The sequence below is a fragment of the Ictalurus punctatus genome, chromosome 17 (assembly GCF_001660625.3).
Source record: "Ictalurus punctatus breed USDA103 chromosome 17, Coco_2.0, whole genome shotgun sequence".
NCBI classification, from domain to species: domain Eukaryota; kingdom Metazoa; phylum Chordata; class Actinopteri; order Siluriformes; family Ictaluridae; genus Ictalurus; species Ictalurus punctatus.
This window is the reverse complement of record NC_030432.2, coordinates 7,598,146-7,615,842: the sequence shown is the minus strand read 5'-3', so window position 1 is coordinate 7,615,842 and position 17,697 is coordinate 7,598,146. Positions and strand designations below refer to the sequence as shown.

At 41.0% G+C, this 17,697-nt stretch overlaps 1 protein-coding gene across 4 annotated transcripts in view; it reads right to left on the bottom strand.

Annotated features, from left to right (window-relative positions):
• The window catches only part of ncam1b (neural cell adhesion molecule 1b), a 112,657-nt gene that overhangs the window by 19,650 nt on the left and 75,310 nt on the right, over positions 1–17,697 (bottom strand). For all 4 annotated transcript variants that reach the window (XM_017490150.3, XM_017490152.3, XM_017490154.3 and 1 more), the window contains 4 exons: positions 16,660–16,847; positions 16,351–16,447; positions 15,961–16,131; positions 12,860–12,985 (listed from right to left, as the gene is read on the bottom strand). In XM_017490150.3, the coding sequence (XP_017345639.1) occupies positions 12,860–12,985; positions 15,961–16,131; positions 16,351–16,447; positions 16,660–16,847 (582 nt within the window). The remainder of the gene's footprint in view (positions 1–12,859; positions 12,986–15,960; positions 16,132–16,350; positions 16,448–16,659; positions 16,848–17,697) is intronic.

The following is a 17,697-nucleotide window of genomic DNA, read 5'->3' as shown; positions in this document are numbered from 1 at the left end:
TAGGTTTTTGTGTGCCCAGGGTGCTCGCCGTCACAGTACCGTCCCCACCCCCCAGCTCGGAGCCTACTGCCAGTGGAAGCTGGGCCCGTAAGGTGTATTGGTGGGAGAGGCCATCCGTGTTCCCATGGTGGGCCCCTGCTTGGTGCTGCACCTGAAAAGAGAAGTTCTGCAATGACAAAAACCACCTGGTTAATCTGGCATTGGTGTCCTTTGCGCTGGCCATCCGTTGAAAGGAGTGTGGTTGGTCACAAGGGTGAAATGCAGACCTGCCAGATAATATTGTAGCTCTTCTATGGCTCATTTTAACGCCAGGGCTTCTCTCTCCATGGCTGCATACTTCGTCTCAGCAGGTTTCAGCTTTCGGCTCACTATAGGACCGGGTGCTCTTCCCCATCAAAGGTCTGAGACAGTATGGCTCCTAGCCCTGTCTTGGAGGCATCTGTGTGGACCGTGAAGGGCCGTTTGAAGTCTGGGTTCCACAGGATGGGGGAGCTGGTGAGGGCCTGCTAGAGGGTTTGGCATGCCCACTCTATTTCCCCGGTCCACTGCACTCATTCCGGTTGTCCTTTTTTGTGAGGTCTGAGAAGGGGAGGCTAGAGGGGAGATGTTAGGCACAAATCTCCTGTAGTACCCTGCCAATTCCAGAAAGGCACGCACCTGTTTCTTCGACGTGGGCCGCAGGTATTCCTTCACTGCCTCCATCTTGTTTTTCTGAGGTTTTAGCAGGCCCCAGCCAATGTGATATCCCAGGCATTGTTCCTCGGTCAGCTCCAGATGACATTTCCTTGGTTAGCCATCAGCCTCACATTTTGGAGGATCCCCAAGACTTCTCCCAGATGGTAGAGATGGTCCGACCAGGTGGAAGAGTGGATGACGACATCATCCAGGTATGCGGCTGCGGATGGCCGGTGTGGTCTTAGGACAATGTCCATCAATCGCTGGAACATTGCTGGAGCTCCATGGAGACCAAAAGGGAGAACCCAGTACTTCCAGTGACCACTGGCGGTCTTGGATATAGCCTTGGGTGCCAAGGCCACCTGCCAATATCCTTTGGTCAGATCAAGGGTGGCGATGAACCAGGCTCTCCCCAGCCTCTCCACCAGATTGTCCACTCAGGGGAGGGGGTAGCTCAAAGTCGGAGACCTGGTTCAGCTTCCGGAAGTCATTACAGAGCCGGCTACTTCCGTCGGGCTTCAGAACTACAACAATGGGCCTGGACCAGGGGCTGGCGGACTCCCGAATGATGCCGTCATGAAGCATCTGGCTGATCTCCTCCTCTATAGCCTGACAGCGCACCTCTGGAACGCTATAGAGCTGCTGCGTCACCACTACTCCTGGTGGGGTCCTAATGTCATGGTGTCCTGGGGAGGGTGCAAAGATGTCTGCAAACTGGTCCACCAGCTCTGTCAGCTCTTGGCACTGTGTGGGAGTGAGGTCCTCGCTGCAGCGGACCAAGATATGCTTGTGGAAATCTGTGGGGAGTGTGGCAGAGGCAGACACCACGGGGGCAGGTCCAACCTACTTTTTTTAGGAGATTGACATGATATAACTGGGTGTCTGCACGCTTACCAAGCGGTTGCAGTCGGTAGTTGACTGGGCCCACCTTCTCGAGGACTGTGTACAGGCCCTGCCAGCATGCTAGGAACTTGCAGGAAGCATTTGGGAGCAAGAGGAGGACCTGGTCACCCAGCTGGAACTCCCTGGGCTGTGCAGGTCGGTTGTAGGCCCTTTTTTTGTCTCTTTGGGTGGCCTCCATATGCTCTCGTACAATCGATGTCACTTGGTTAATCCATTCTTGCATGTCTTGCACATATTCCACCAGGGAGTGGAAGGGGGGAGGCTGCTCCTACCAGGCCTCCCGGGCCACACCCAGCAGTCCGCCGGACCAACAGTTGTGGAGCTGGTGGCTTCCGATGACGTTGGCTCCTGGTGGCCAGAGGGAAGGTGGCTGTGGGGAATCCCAGCCAGTCTCAACTGAGGAGCAGCTGGAGGGTGGCTGTGGGGAACCATAGCCAGTCTTGACTGAGGAACAGTGGGACAAGGAGCTCTGGGATAAGCTCGACGAGGAAGGGCCAATCCTCGGCGGGGGCCGAGACCCTGACTTCAGCCGCGGGAACTTCTTGGGTATCCCAATGGACACAGGAGACAGGCAGGGTTCCGGTCCCCTGGAGGGCTCAGCCTAGGACGGTGGGCCGTGCCAGGATCACAGTGCTCTCAGAATCATGGAAGGCGGAGGCTGGCTTGCCATTCACCCTGATGGTGATGGTGGGCGCATCCAGGGGCTTGAGCACATGCAGCGCACACCCAGTTATCCAGGGTTTGAAGGGCCGCTGGATCATGGGCAGATCCGGCTCGGTGGGCATGGACTCGTCCCGGGATGTTCCATAGCTAGGGTGGCTGTCCAGTTGTCTCCTCTCTCTTTGGTGCTCCACATCCATTCTACAGGGTGGTGTACCACGGCGCGGCCCTGGGGGAACCTCCCTTCATTCTCCCTGGCTGATCTCCAGGGTGGCTAGGCACACTCCAGCGCCTCCAGCAACTCTCGGGGGGAGGCGGCGGCTCACATCCCAATGGCCTTATGCTCTTCGGTCGGCAGAGCTCATAGGAACCGGTCCATTACCTTGGAGGTTGTGTGTCGAACCAACCAGATCAGACACAGGAGACAGGGAGGGTTCCGGTTCCATGGAGGTGCACAGCACGGAGTCCATCTGGGCCTGCAGGGCGACTCCGGGGTGGTAGGACCATTTGTGGAACTCAGCCGCTGCGTTGGTGGGGGGCAGGCCACAGCGGACTAGGATTTTGCCCTTAAGGGCCACATAATCCGCGGCCATGGCTGGAGAGAGAGAGTAATAGGCCAGTTGCGACTCCCTGGAGAGAAATGGTGCAAGGATGTCGGCCCGGGTGTGCTCTTCCTACTCTTCTTGGAGGGCGACAAGCTTGAAGGTCTCCAGGAAGGCCTTGGCATCATCCTTACTGCTGAGCAGGCGCTAGGCTTCTCGGCAGGGGTCTGGGAGAGGGATGGTGGCAGAGGTTCGGGATTGTTTTAGTTGGAGGAGCTCCTTTGTGGCGATCCTCAGACTCTGGGCCAGCGGCCGCTGCTGGATGTTGGTGTCTAGCAGATGCTACAGCATAGGACCCATGCCGATGACCTGAGCGGGTTCCATGGCCATCAGTTCTGCACTGGGGTTTTGTGCTGTGTTCATGCCAGCATTCTCCACCACTGTGGCTACTGGCTACTCAAGGCTGCTGTGGGATGAACAAAGACACGCAGGAGGCAGATAAGGTGCAAAAAGAGTGATGTTTCATTTTTAATACGTAAGGGACGTGGAATGGTGCGGCCGTGATGGCTTTGGGTGAAGGTGAAGTGAGTGCTGTCTTTCCGGCATGGGGAGCATGGATCTGGGTTTAGCTGGATTGAGGCGGGACCGAGGGAGTGTGGCGCTGGGTAACGGCCAAGGGTGCAGCAGGGCCAGAGGGTGTCTTCTTTGGCGCTGGTGTCTTCTCCATCAGCGTCTGGAATGCAGACGGACAGAAGAGTCAGTACAAATATGCACAGAGACGTGTCTCACCTCTCTGTGCTGCCCTTTTATATCCTCCCAACGTCTGCTGGATGGTGAGTAGCTGGCACTCCACTCATTGGCCGCCAGCCGTGTGTGTTTCTGCTGCCCCTCCTTGCAGCCATGTGCTTCCAAGCTGTCCAAAACACTCGAGTTGCTGAAGCGGCGCTGTCCGTTCAGCACCCGAGTGGCAGTCGTGCAAGGAGCATAACGGCTTTTGTGTGCGTAGGCTGCATGCTCGCCGTCACACTTACATAAACACTGCATCCATTAGTTAAATTCTGTGGCTGTTAATTTAACACTTGGGGTTTCGCTGTGCAAATGAAAGACTTCTGAAAATTAATTATGTGTTTATACAAGACTTAGCTGTTCTTTCAAGACTTTGAGACGAAAAAGACATCACAATCCTACCCATCTGTGTCACAAATGTACAGTAACTGTTGGGTCCTTCATTAAAGCTCATTTTGTGGGTTAATGCACTCAAAATATATAACAGTCAAATCACAATCTGTGCCACATTTGTAATTTCTCTCTACTTAAAATTTAAAGACATACACTACTGTATGGGCAAAAACAATAACCAATGAAGAAACAGGCTGGGAGGCTCATAATGAACATTTATCACAGCTAATAACATCAAACGAAATTAATGGTGAAATGAACAATTAATTCTATAGCTAGGACGTACAGTAAATGAACCATTGTAGCCAAACATTTAATGTTAAATTACGCTTTAATGAAATACCTTTGTCTTTCAACTCTAATTGTGTATACAGGCCCTGATTTAATAAGATTAAATATCTAGTGTTAATTAGTGTTAATGCATGTGCAACCTAATAAATGACTCATGCAGATAGTAGACATGCTGCAGGAGATTTACAAAGAAAAACTCCATGAATGATGTCACGTCCAAAGTATAGGCAGGAATCATATGAGGTATTTGAATGTGCTATTGTTCAGTCTGTACATAATTTCGTGAAGTATATTTGTGATTGTTGCAGCCAAAAATGCTTGATTTTGCTGTGGCTTTTTTTCAAAATTTTTCGATGCAACTGGAGTTTTTTGGGCTTTTTTTTTGCAGAAAAATACTTGAATTGGCGAAATTACAATTGCACAAAATTGTTTTGCATGGTCTTTCACAGTAATATTTGTTGGTAAATGAGACCTTTTAGCTGTACTCATGTTCGACACAGTTGAATTGAAGAGGGTTTTGGTTGAATGCACACTGTGATGACGTCACATGATACGTCTTGGCCCAAATCTGCGGAAAATCTGCTGTGGTTTGAAAAATTGAAGCTCCTCATTTCTGCGATCGCAAAATCCTGGAGGGACTGATTTTTATTTATAGTGCTGGCAAGTTCTAACCTCTAAGAGATGGCCAGAAAAGTAAATCTGAAACTAATATTCAACCATAATGCTAACTTAAAGTTGTGAGATGTGCCAGTACAAGCCTAACAAAATAAATCTAGACGAGCGTATGTAATATGTTAATAAAGTCCATGTGAATGAAAACCTTTTCAAATGATCTATTTAAATGCTGATGGTATCATAGATGCAAAGGAATATCTAAACTGAAACCAGTTATAATTTAAGAAAGTTTTGACTGTTTTGATTTTGATAATTCCTACTTTTCAAGAACGATTCCAGTGCATTTCTTGACAACTGTAACAAAAACATGATCTTAAAGGGTCATGAAACTTCCCTCTTTCAGCTCAAGTCTACCTCGCAATGTTTTTGAAAAATGCAGCTTAAATGGGTGTGGATGGCTGTGCAAAGAAAGGATTGGGTGTGGGCGTGGCAGGGAAAGGCAGGAGAGGAAGAGGGGGCGAGCCTTCAGAACACACAAAAAAAAGATGGATAGTGACAAAGTTTGCAGATGAGGCAGCGGACTTCTCTCCTCGTGAATCCCCAGGGCTAAATGGAGACACAATAGATAGCAGTGCAGGTCCTCTGTCCTATCTATTTAAACCATTAGCCCCTGGCGTGATTATGGAGGAAAACATAAAACAAAACCGGAGGCACCGTGGCTGGGAGAAATGTCAGAATGGTAGCTGGCTAATAGGCTCGAGCTTTTCACGAATAAAAAGGCGAAGGTTCTTCCCATCAAAATGGACTCTCGTTGTATAGTTTTGTACACGATGGCCCAAAGAGCTTTAATATTATATATATGATATTATATTATATATATTTTATGTACAGTTTTTATATTTTTTTATATTGTTTTCCTCGAGCTGGAGGCAGCGTGGATGGGAGGAGTGTCAGAATGGTAGTTAGCTAATAGGCACAAGCTTTTCACGATTAAAAGGTGAAGCTCTTCCCTTCCATGCGGACTCTCGTTGCATAGTTTTGCAAGCGACGGCCTGCGGAGCTTTAATTGGTTTAATTAGCTCAAAAGGCAAGTAAAACAGTCATGGTTATAATTAGACACATACTTGATTTGAAGGGATGGAAAAGACCTCGGAACTTAGTACAGCATCATTGTGTAGACACAAACTGCTTTCATGAGCAAGTCTGAAGTCCACCTTTCTCCAATTCTCATAGCTCTCCCAAATAAACACACTCAAACTCTTACACCACTGAAACAAACACATGCGACCCATTTGAATGCCTCTCTCATCTACTACATCTGTAGGAAAGCACCACGTGCTGTCATGAATAATTAAGAGACAGCATCTTCTCATAGGATAAGAATACGCAGGCTCATGAATAATTATGAGACAATGACACGTCATCGAAGTACTATAGTATAGTGACGTGTGACAGGAGGAGATTTTAAACCCAGAAGACGAAAATAGTGGAAAAAAGCTCAAAATTAACCAGTTTTCTCCTACAATTAAAATTAACAGATGCTAAGGTTGTCTTTTATGATGTGCCATACAGACACCTCTGTTAAAATCTCAGAAAATGTAGTTCAGTGTTTCATGACACTTTAAGTTATATTCTACATTATTTTGATGAATTCTAATAGTTAAATATTTTATTTGCACATTTCATCATTCATGAAGTGACGTTCAGGTTTAGTAAATCACACTGTGGGTGCAAAATTTGTATTGGCACCAGCGGGTATTTAGCAGTTACAGGTTACAAAAAATTTGAATAATACAAGTACATTTTTTTCTGCAATTTAATAAAAAATTTGAACTTTCATATATTCTAGATTCATTACACATAAAGTGAAATATTTCAAGCCTTTTTTTTGTTCTAATCTTGATGATTATGGCTTAAAGCCCATGGAAATCAAAAATCCAGTATCTCAAAATATTTGAATAAATAATTTATAATACAGAAATGTCGACCTGAGAAAAGCTCTAATCAGATCATTAGTAATTATAATTTCCTGAGCCTTTAAGCTCACAGTCTGGTTCAGTACAACCACAAGAAGATGAAAGTAAATTTTGCATTTCATTTGGAAATCAAGGTCCCAGAGTCTGGAGGAAGAGAGGAGAGGCACAGAATCCAAGTTTCTTGAAGTCCAGTGTGAAGTTTCCACAGTCAGTGATGATTTGGGGTGCCATGTCATCTGCTGGTGTTGGTCCACTGTGTTTTCTCAAGTCAAGAGTCAATGCAGCCGTCTACCCGGAGATTTTAGAGCACTTCATGCTTCCATCTGCTGACAAGCTTTATGGAGATGCTGATTTCCTTTTCCAGCCAAAACTACTAGTAACTGGTTTGCTGACCATGGTATTACTGTGCTTGACTAGCCAGCCAAATCGCCTGATTTGTATTGACATGTGTATTGTCAAAAGGAAAATGAGAGACACCAGACCCAACAATACAGACGAGCTGAAGGATGCTATCAAAGTAACCTGGGCTTCCATAAAACCTCAGCAGTGCCACAGGCTGATTGCCTCCAAGCCACGCTGCATTGATACAGTAATTTGTGCAAAAGGAACCCTGACCGAGTATTGAGTGCATAAATTAACATACTTTTCAGAAGATTGACATTTCTGTATCATAAATACTTTATTCTAATATTTTTAGATACTGGATTTTTGATTTCCATGAGCTATAAGCCATACTCATTAAGATTAAAACAAAAAAGGTTTAAATATTTCACTTTATGTGTAATGAATCTAGAATATATGAAAGTTCCACTTTTTAAATTAAATTACGGAAAAAAATGAACTTTTCCGCAATATTCAATTTTTTTCAGATGCACCTGTATATGAAGAAATGCCTCAAATTGCATATTCATTAAGGCAGATGTGCAAAACAGACTAGATGTGATATTTTATTAATGTGACAGACAAAATCGTCCATAGTATTTTGTCCCAATAGTTATTAATTTGCACATGCTATTAATCAAGTTATACATGTAAACCTTTAGTAAATCAAGGCCATAAAGTAGGAGAACTGCAACATATGGGTAAAATGTGACATTATATACTTGAGATGAGCTAAGTTTGAAATGAGGTGTCTTGCAAAATATTGAAACATACTGGCCTTTTCTTTACACGGCAAGCCACAACAGAATGTACTGTATTATTGATTTGCTAGAGGGCCCATTTGCATGTTGAAGCCTTGTGAGATATCAGTAGTGTAAAGACCAAAATTTAAATAACGATTAACAAAAAATATATTCTGCAGGCCTGCAAAGCAGCGCAGAATGAATAGATACCAATATGTATCATCACTCCGGCTGCCAAAATGTTTATAGCAGCAGTAAAAAGGAAAGCGGATGTTCCTAGGTCATCTACCCAACACTGCCTCTGGGAAATTGTTTTCAGCTCCAGAGCTTTTGAAGTAGTTTTTTATGGTTGGAAAGACAACGTTAAATCTTTTTATCTCAGCCCCCATATTCTCCTCAGATAATATTCAAAGCAGTCAGAAGACAGTGGTCGCTCAAGGGAAGTGTGTCAAAAAAAACTGGGGGCTGGATGAATTTTCTGAAGTTGATTGAGGAGTTTTAGTTTGGCTGTGAGGAACTGGGGGAGGGGGAGGGCATGGCTGGGGCGAATTCAATGATCCGCCTTGACTAATCCTACTTGTGAGAGCTGCAGAGCGAGAGTAGAGCATTTACCTTCTGTTCATCAGAGTGGACGACATCCGTGGCACCATGCAAGCCACATGACAAAAGGCAGACCGTACGCACGCACATGATTGGTTGAAAGGAAATTGGAAGAAGTCACATGGAAAAAAACAAAACAAACAGATGATGTGATTATGGACAGGAAACACAGTTCAAGGTGTTAGAGCCAGTTAACACAATTACACAAAGACATGAATCACATAAAAAAAGGAATTCTAAGGGTATATCAATCAAAACACTGAAAGCAAGGAGAGCTTCCTCTGCTTGAACCAAGATGAAATATTACTGAGTAAAAGACAAAATATTAGAAGGTCTTAGAGATTAATTAAATAAGTCTGGGTTGTTCAACTGCTGGACTGAATCCAACTACAGACCCAGCAAAATATTTCAGCAGACCAAACTGAATAATTGAAAAATGACTATACTGGAGGCAATGCATGTATGAAAAAAAAAAACTGGCTGCAGTTTTGTATCTTTGAACCAGGGCAGCTTCTATAGAAGATTATCAATTGTGGCTTATCCAATCACGAGCATTTTTGTTCTTTGTTTAGCTGAAGGAAGCTGTTTCTACAAGAGACATTAAAGTCAGCAATGGGAGAATCTTCACAAACTTTGATAGTTTTTTCATTCTATTTACCCTCTCTGATCTGACAACATAGCTTCTTTAAAAAACAAGGCAAATAGAGTTGAAAGATGAATGGACAAAGATATTTGGGTTTATTCTCCATGTGGCTCGTTCATTCACTCGAGTCAATAGCACTAGTCAAAAGTGGTAACATTAAGTGCCAATACAAAACAAAACATAACCACTTTGAATTGTCTAATATGCAGCCATAAACTATTTATTAATGGTTACATATTAAAAGGTAACAGCTGTTGCCGTTAAAGGAATTTGATTTACCTGGATCTCTAGAATTTTTTTTGAATACCCCTGAATTAAGTGAATAATTTGAGTCACTGTTATATAAGATTAATGCAAAGAACAGAGGAAACTCCATGTTGTACTTAGCACATATTCACACAATGCTTAGCACAGGGAAGCCACATGCATGAGTTTCTGCACATATGATTAGCTTGTCACAACAGGGGAACTGAGCTGCCTGAGAAATATTCAAAGACCTACACGTTGAATAATTCATACACAGTATGATACTTATGTACAGAAAACAATTTTTGCTCTGTAATGTTACCCATAGAGCAGCTTTCTGTAACCTGAGTGTAAAAAATGTTAAGACCATTGATTCATTTATTCGTTAATGCTGATTCACCTCTCATTTTTATAAACGTCCATAACACCCATATATGATTGTTTATTTTTCAGTAATTAATGTATTTGTTGCATTATATATATATATATATATATATATATATATATATATATATATATATATATATATATATATATATATATACTTTTTTTAAACTTTATATGATGATTAAACAAACCTGTCTTGTCAGGGGAAAAAATGAAAGAAGAAAAAAAAACAACAACAACTGAGAGTATAAACATGAGACATTTCATAAACTCAGTTAATGTAGGAACAGTTGACTCTGAGAAGCCGGTGGTGTAAACATAAATCTAAACAAGACGAACAAAAAATAATAATAACCTACTGCAGCGGAGGGCAAGTTTAACAGGAAGATACAGAACATTTTATTTGAATACATCAATGCAGTCACTTTAACAAAAAACAGTTTCAGATTCACAGGTCTATGAGTCACTTACTTGTGTAAGAGTAACCTGAATGATCCCAATGAGAAAGGAAAGAGGATGAGGAACAAATAAAATGGATGATTAAAAAATGATGAAAGGAATAAAAAGCTTAAAAACATAAAATGCATTTAGTGACCATGTACCTTTCAAGTATCACCAACACTTTACCTTTAGATACAGGGACAGTATGCAGAAGCCGTTTATCATAAAACACATGCCACACACACAGCCACCAGGGGGCGGAAGCAGGCCATAACCTTCAGGGCACATGACTCCATCGGCCGACATTACCAACAACATATCACCCGACTATTTTTCAAAAATGAGACATCATGATCTTTTGTTGTGATGGGTTCATCAGCAAAATGTGCGAAACTCGTGTGGAGAACAGCTGCACATTCGCACTTGCATGAACATCTATGTATTATTCATCTGTGAATTCATTCAGCCCTGATATCCAATGCAGACATTTAGATGTGTCGAAAAATGATTATCCATGACTGCTATACTTTTTGCAGATGCACTGGAAGCAGCAAAAGCTGCACAGAAGTGACTTAAATTTATCAAGTTATACTGAGAACTTTAAATATTTAGAAATAATAATTCATACAGACTTGAGTTTTGATACAAATACAGCTGCAATCTGTAAAAGAACCAATACGCTATTTTAACGCAAGTACACGGTTTTAAGCGTAAAGAATGGATTACACTTTTGGGATCATGGTGGCTTAGGGGTTGGCACATTTGTCTCACACCTCTGGGGTTGGGGGCTCAAATACTGCTTTCACCCTTTGTGTGTGGAGTTTGCACATTGCATATTTGTACTTTCCAGTAATGCTGTGCAAGACTTTAGAGCAAACACTAAGTGAGCCATAAGTGACTGATCTGGTATGTCCCAAGCTGCAGTGTGTCTTACAGTATAAAGTGCCTTGTTCTTACACTGTTGTGTATTTGCACTTCATGTAGTCTTGTGCATTGTGCCACTGTGAGGTGTTACAGCATGTTCCTGGGGAAACATTTCCATCCAGTGTGTACAGGTTATATAGTGGAATGACAATAAAAATCACTTGGTGTGACGTAACTATAATCACTATTCTGCTGCGTCCCTTTATCAGCTACCCACACCACCCTGATTTTCCAACACGGCATAAGAGAAGGTGCATTAGTGGGCTACAGACACTGAGATGCTTTGAATAGCAATAATTAAAAAAAAAATTAAAAAATTAAATAAATAAATATATATATATATATATATATATATATATATATATATATATATATATATATATATATATTTATATATTTATATATATATATGTGTGTGTGTGTGTATGTGTGTGTGTGTGTGTATAGCAGTTTCCCTGTTTGATCGTGCTGTCAATGATCACCTGGGTACAGTAGATATTTTTCCCCATTTTAATTTTATTTATTAATGTTATCTAATTAACATTTTCTGTAATTTGGGTCCAGATTTTGGCTGTTATTGTACTATGGTGCTGTTAAGGTATATATATTGGCATAGATTTGACTCAAAAAAACTTCCACTTCTTCCTCTGAGAAAGTCTTTTTGGCATTTACTTGTCATTTCAGTACTGTGAGCTTTGCCTTTCATGGAGATTTGGGGGAATCAACCAATGTAAATCAGTTGTGCCGTGTACATGCCTGGTAATTAATGGGTAATTCATTCATTAACATATGTACATAAATACAATGAAAATCAGAGTTTCCCCTAACTTTTTTGTTTGTTTTTGTTTTCATTTACATTCAACCTTACTAAAATATTAATAAATTGTTATTAAGGTCAATTGTTAGTGAACAACAAGCCAGACTTTCTAACGGTAGAGCTATAACAAGGCAAGAAAAAGTGTAAGCAATACACATAATCTATTACATGAAGATTTTTATTGTTTTTATTGTTTCATAACTGTGTGCACTGTACTTTAGGTCCCAGTTTGTGAGGATGTTCATATTTTCCTCTGTGTGGGTTTTCTATGAATTTTCGGGCTCCTCCCACCTCCCCAAATGTAGTAGATGGACTAGCGATGCTAAATTGATTTAAATGTAAATGTGTGAATGTGTGTGTATGGACCCTGCTTCAAGGTTCCAATGTTTCTGCCCTACGCCTAGTCTTCCTGGGATAAGGTACAGATCCACCAAGACTCCGAGCGTATTAAAGATAACTATCTACTAAAGATGTACTATCTATTGTACTTAATCTTTGTATTGTTAAGTAATTGGTTTTGGTGTTTGCCCCAATCTTCATTTTCTGATATATCTGATCCTGAACCATGCTGCTAGACAAATTTCTCACATGAACAATAAAGAACTGGTTCATATCATTATGTCAGGCACTTCTACATCTAAAGCACAGTCTAGTAGTATAGATCTCATGCTCGAGTATTCTAATTAGTGTGAGAAACTTGCTGCTCTGAAAGCAGTCCCACTAAGACTCAACATTGACTTGCTGCTTCACGCTGCCAGCGTCCATTTTAAAGTGTTGATGGAACATATTGAGCTTAATGGAAAGCAGGAAATCGCATGGAAAGCAGCACTACTCACGAACAGGTTCTGTCTTGAAGGCAACTATAGAGCTGCTCTCGCCTTCTCCCTTGCCGTTGATAGCAGACATCTTGACTTCATACTTCGTGTCTGGTTTTAAGCCCGTGATTGTGACCGCACTCAGCCCTGCAGGTTCAAATTGGATTTTGAGTTAACAAAACATCAAGCACAGATGAAGTAATTGAGCATTGAGATAAGAGTTACCTCACAAAGTATAACAGTTACAGCACATACTACTATACCTGCTTGAAACAGAGATATTAGAATACAAATACAGCCTCAACAATCAATAATCCTCTTCTTAGAAACATCGTATAGCATTTATCATATTCTATCTACCATGCTGTGAGCGCCTTTGTCGAGATTCTCGAACAGCTTCCCCATATGAGGATAGGGAGTCCTCTCAAAGGGGCTGAACCTTGTAACCAACTGCCAATCACTGAAACTGTAATGCACATGACTGACATCTCAAAATTAAACATATCCATGCTAGTCAGTGTCACAGTACTTGGAACTGCAGCAGTTGATCAGTAACCAAATCCTAGAATAGCTTGTTATTTTATCATTGTAATCAGTAGATATTGTAAATAAATTTTATGTATTTGTATGATTTTTTTTTTTGTTTATTTATAAATATCTACCTGTCATGACCTCTTCAGTGAACTGAACTAGTGTTGGAGAAGGCTTTTGATACTCTTACATATAAGGAGAGACTGAGTATTAAACAGGAGGCCAGACCAACAGATGAAACAGACAAAACGAAGCACACAGATACAGTACAGTATATACTTCAATAATAGACACCTGTGCTTCCCTACTTTATTTTATCACCAGCCTGCACTGCTGCCTACCAAAGTGTTGGTCACAGACAGGTTTATAAAAAAAAGGAGAAAAAGAAAGAAAACAGGGTTTAGGATCAATCTAATATTAGGCCAACAGTGAAGAAGAATCTAGTTGCCTGCACACATTGGAAAACTGAGCTATTCAACCATAACAGCACAGCTTCACGTCACCAATATGAGATGCACTAGAAAAATGTTTGAGACAATCTGGACAAATGATAAATCGATGGTAATGCTATAAACTGCTTTCTAGTTTGGAGACCAATAATACACACCAGTAGCACCAATAAAGCATAAATTAGATTTTCATCTGATTTAGTGGGCAGAAGTGCCTCTACTTTTATGTAATTCATAAATTGTATATATATATATATATATATATATATATATAAAGTAAATTAAAACACTTTCATGGATCTGGTGTGTCAGAATATAGATATTGATTGATAGGGTGTTGGTCATTCAGCATTTTAAAAATCTGAGCGTTTTAAAGTAAGCATTCTGTAAGTTGTTCTCATTAAGATCGCCAGAATGATTGACAGAATAACTTAAATAATGGATAGCTGCAGGTCTAGGATGGAGTATAACAACTCATGGATTGTTAGCCAATAAAGAAAATGAGGAAATCAAAGCTTTGCAGATTATCAGTACTCAGTTGTAGCTTCTCTGTTCAGAAAGAGAAAAATAACGATTTAAACATTGTCTGTATTATGAGGGGTAGGCAGTACAATTTCTATACTATTATTATAGTAACAGTAGGAAGTCAAATCGTTTTAGTTGCCATGAGCCACCAATAGTTCCCCAGTGTAGAGCTTTATTTTGTCCTATTCAAAAATTTACATAAGAATAAAGCATGATGTGTGAAGTTATAGGAAAATAATCAATGACAGGGCGAGGTGACACAGCCAGATGAAAATTTATATTAAAAGTGCTTGGGCAATGATTGCAATTTATTAATTTATTAATATGTAGACCTATGCAGATCTACATTTTGATTGCTCTCCCTCAGTAATGTAGTGGTGGTTCAGTGGTTAAAGGCTCTGGGTTATGGATCAGAACATCAGGAGTTCAAGCCCCAGCCCCTTAAGCCTCAACTGCTCAGTTGTATAAATGAGATAAATGTAAGCCCCTCTGGATAAGGGCATCTGCCAAATGCCATAAAAGTAAAGTAATGGAAGACTGACCTGTAACACAATTCTCTTCAACAAAAGCTAAAAAATAAAGTAAATTACAGAGCTGTGACCTGTGTCATGTATTCTTTGGACACAAACATCAGAAACATTTAAATAGGTAGAAAACCTAGCACAATAAATTAAACAATTTAACTCAACTTCCAACTTTGCTCAACATTCCTCATAAAGAAGTAGAAGTGCAGTATGTCTGAAATATTTTCTGCCTGGTAGTTGATACTTGAGTCAAGTGGTTTCATGAGGTTTTTGAACCCTTCTTTCTCCACTGTACTAAGTGGCATCATATATTTAGCCATGAAACAGATTACATCTTTTGTTATCTCCTGGTGCCTTTTTTTTTCTGTACAGGGTAATGGTCGCAAAAATTGACTGTTGTTTAAAAGAAACTCCACTTCTTGATGGCTGGCTAAAAACACTTGAATGTACTTTTAGACTCCCTTTGTATTCAACTTGGTGGTATTTTTTCAAACGGTGGAACAAATTGGCAGTGTTTACTGACTTTATCGGCACTGGATGACCTCCCTCCCGAAGACTCTCCTGTGGCTGAAAGTGTTTAGGATAAGATGCCATTACTATATATGTCCGCAAGAAAGCACTGACACCCACAGTTCCTACCTTAAATTAATTAAATAATTAAATGTTTCTGAAAGCTTCAACATATCAATGATTACATGTTTTTCTTTGTTAACTAACAATACATTTTTTAAAATCCATTTACAATTATCGGAAGCATCCACCAGACCCATACTAAATCCCAGTAAATGAGTTGTTAATATGGAAATTTATTAGAAAAAACGCATACAATGAAATTAAACCTGTGATTTAAATTGCAGTTGGAACTATTGTCAGGGCTGTGGTAATAAGTGTTTTTACTAAATACTCGTAGCTCTTATTTGTGTGGCACAGATCTTCTCCAGGTAACACACAATCCCAGCTGAGGAATGCATCAAAGAGCAATTACAAGTCCTAAGTCAGACTAGTTATTGCAAGCCATACTGGCTCCACAGTTTTTACTGCTGATGATGCTGCTGGTAGAAAGTAGTGTAAATATGCTGAGCACTGCACATACCCTCTCGGACTTCATAGATGCGCTGGACCCATTTGTTTTTGTTCCCTACCCTCCACTCGGCATGGTACTTGAGCACGGGAACTCCTCCAGAAGCTTCAGGTTCATCAAACAGTACCTCAGCCGTGCTTGAGTAGGGATTCACCTGAGTGATGGTCGGAGCCGAGGGAACATCTACAAGCCAAAAGCAAATAACAACTGCCTACATTCAAGAACATCCTAATATTCTTCTGTCTATTACTTATTACTCAAAAGATACAACACTTGCTGAGAGATGCCAGAACAAAAGTATTGATTGAAACAGATGATGGAACAATTTGTAACTACTTAAAGACCCCCTGGGGAAAACACAGAAGTTGTACGTAAAGGTCATGTCACAGAGAACAGACGGACCAGCCTGAATCAGGATGAACTCTTTGGACTCGGTCCCGATCTCATTAGAAGCGGTGCAGTTATAGCTGCCAAAGTCATTCTGGGAGTCCGGGTTAACCTGTGGTGAAATAAGAGTGCATGCATTAACCTTAGGGATCCTAATCAGCCGTTCCATTACCTATATTTACCCCTCACTATGTGCTTTCTCTGTTCAATAATTAATCTGCAACACCATCTCAGAGAAAACACAATACATCCACTGATTAGTGCATTTATTAAATGTTTATGTGCAGAGGAAACAGCTTGCTGAAGTAGTGATGGCCCTTTTACCTGCAGGTAGCTGGCAGTGGGGGTTGTATAGATTTTGACGTTGGTGGAGTTGGCGTTGGGTAGCTGGAGTCCATCTCGCAGCCATATGATAGACACATCACTCGGGTGAGCCAGGATCTCGCAGCTGATGTTGGCAGGATTCCCCTCCCACGTGTAGACTGCTACTGAGCCCAGGATCTTTGGTGCGTCTGGCAGAAAAGTCAGTGAAAAAGAAAAGACAGTGAAAATAACGAAGCTGGAGAAAGGATCCATTTACATCAAACTGATGGTAAAAGAACCATGGCAAATCCTTTGAGATATGGATGCTTCGTGAGTGCTTAGAAACTTAGCCCTCATGTTGTTATTTATCACATTCAGATAACCTGTTTAAAATATTTGAAAAAAAAATTTAACAATACTAAAAGCGTAAGAAGTGATTGTTAAACATCATGTTTACTAGCCTTAGTAAATAAGAAAAAAAAACACTTGCCATCAGGAAGACAAGTGAAGAGATTCCAAGTAATGAAAGTAATAAATCCCATCCCAAATCCCACCTACAATATGATTCCACAATAAATCTGTGGCTATTACACATAGTTTTAAAAACTACACATTTTCCTGGACTGAAATATGCTTCTTCTTTTTTTTCTTCTTTTTTTTGCATGTATCTCAACCACAAGTAAAATTCTAGTCTGGTTACATCTAGAAGTAAAAGGAAAAAACAGAAAGTCACATTTAAAAATTACATTCCAACTCAGATATTTTCACAGCTAGTATCTGATCACAAACTGAACTGATTAAGCTTATGTCTGTCTGTTTTGCCACAACATATAGCGATCCAACAACTTGATCAAAGCCTGACATTTACTGTGTGAGGAAATCACACCTGTCTAGCAAGGTTTCAGACATGTTTTGGCAGACTGTCTCCTTATCCGACATGATCTATGCAGAAATCATTTTCGTGAAATATTTTTATGGCTTCTTAAAGTTGAGGTGTCAAAATACGGTATGTTACAGGCAGAAAATGTTGATTTTGGCCTAAACCCAAAACTACCTTTT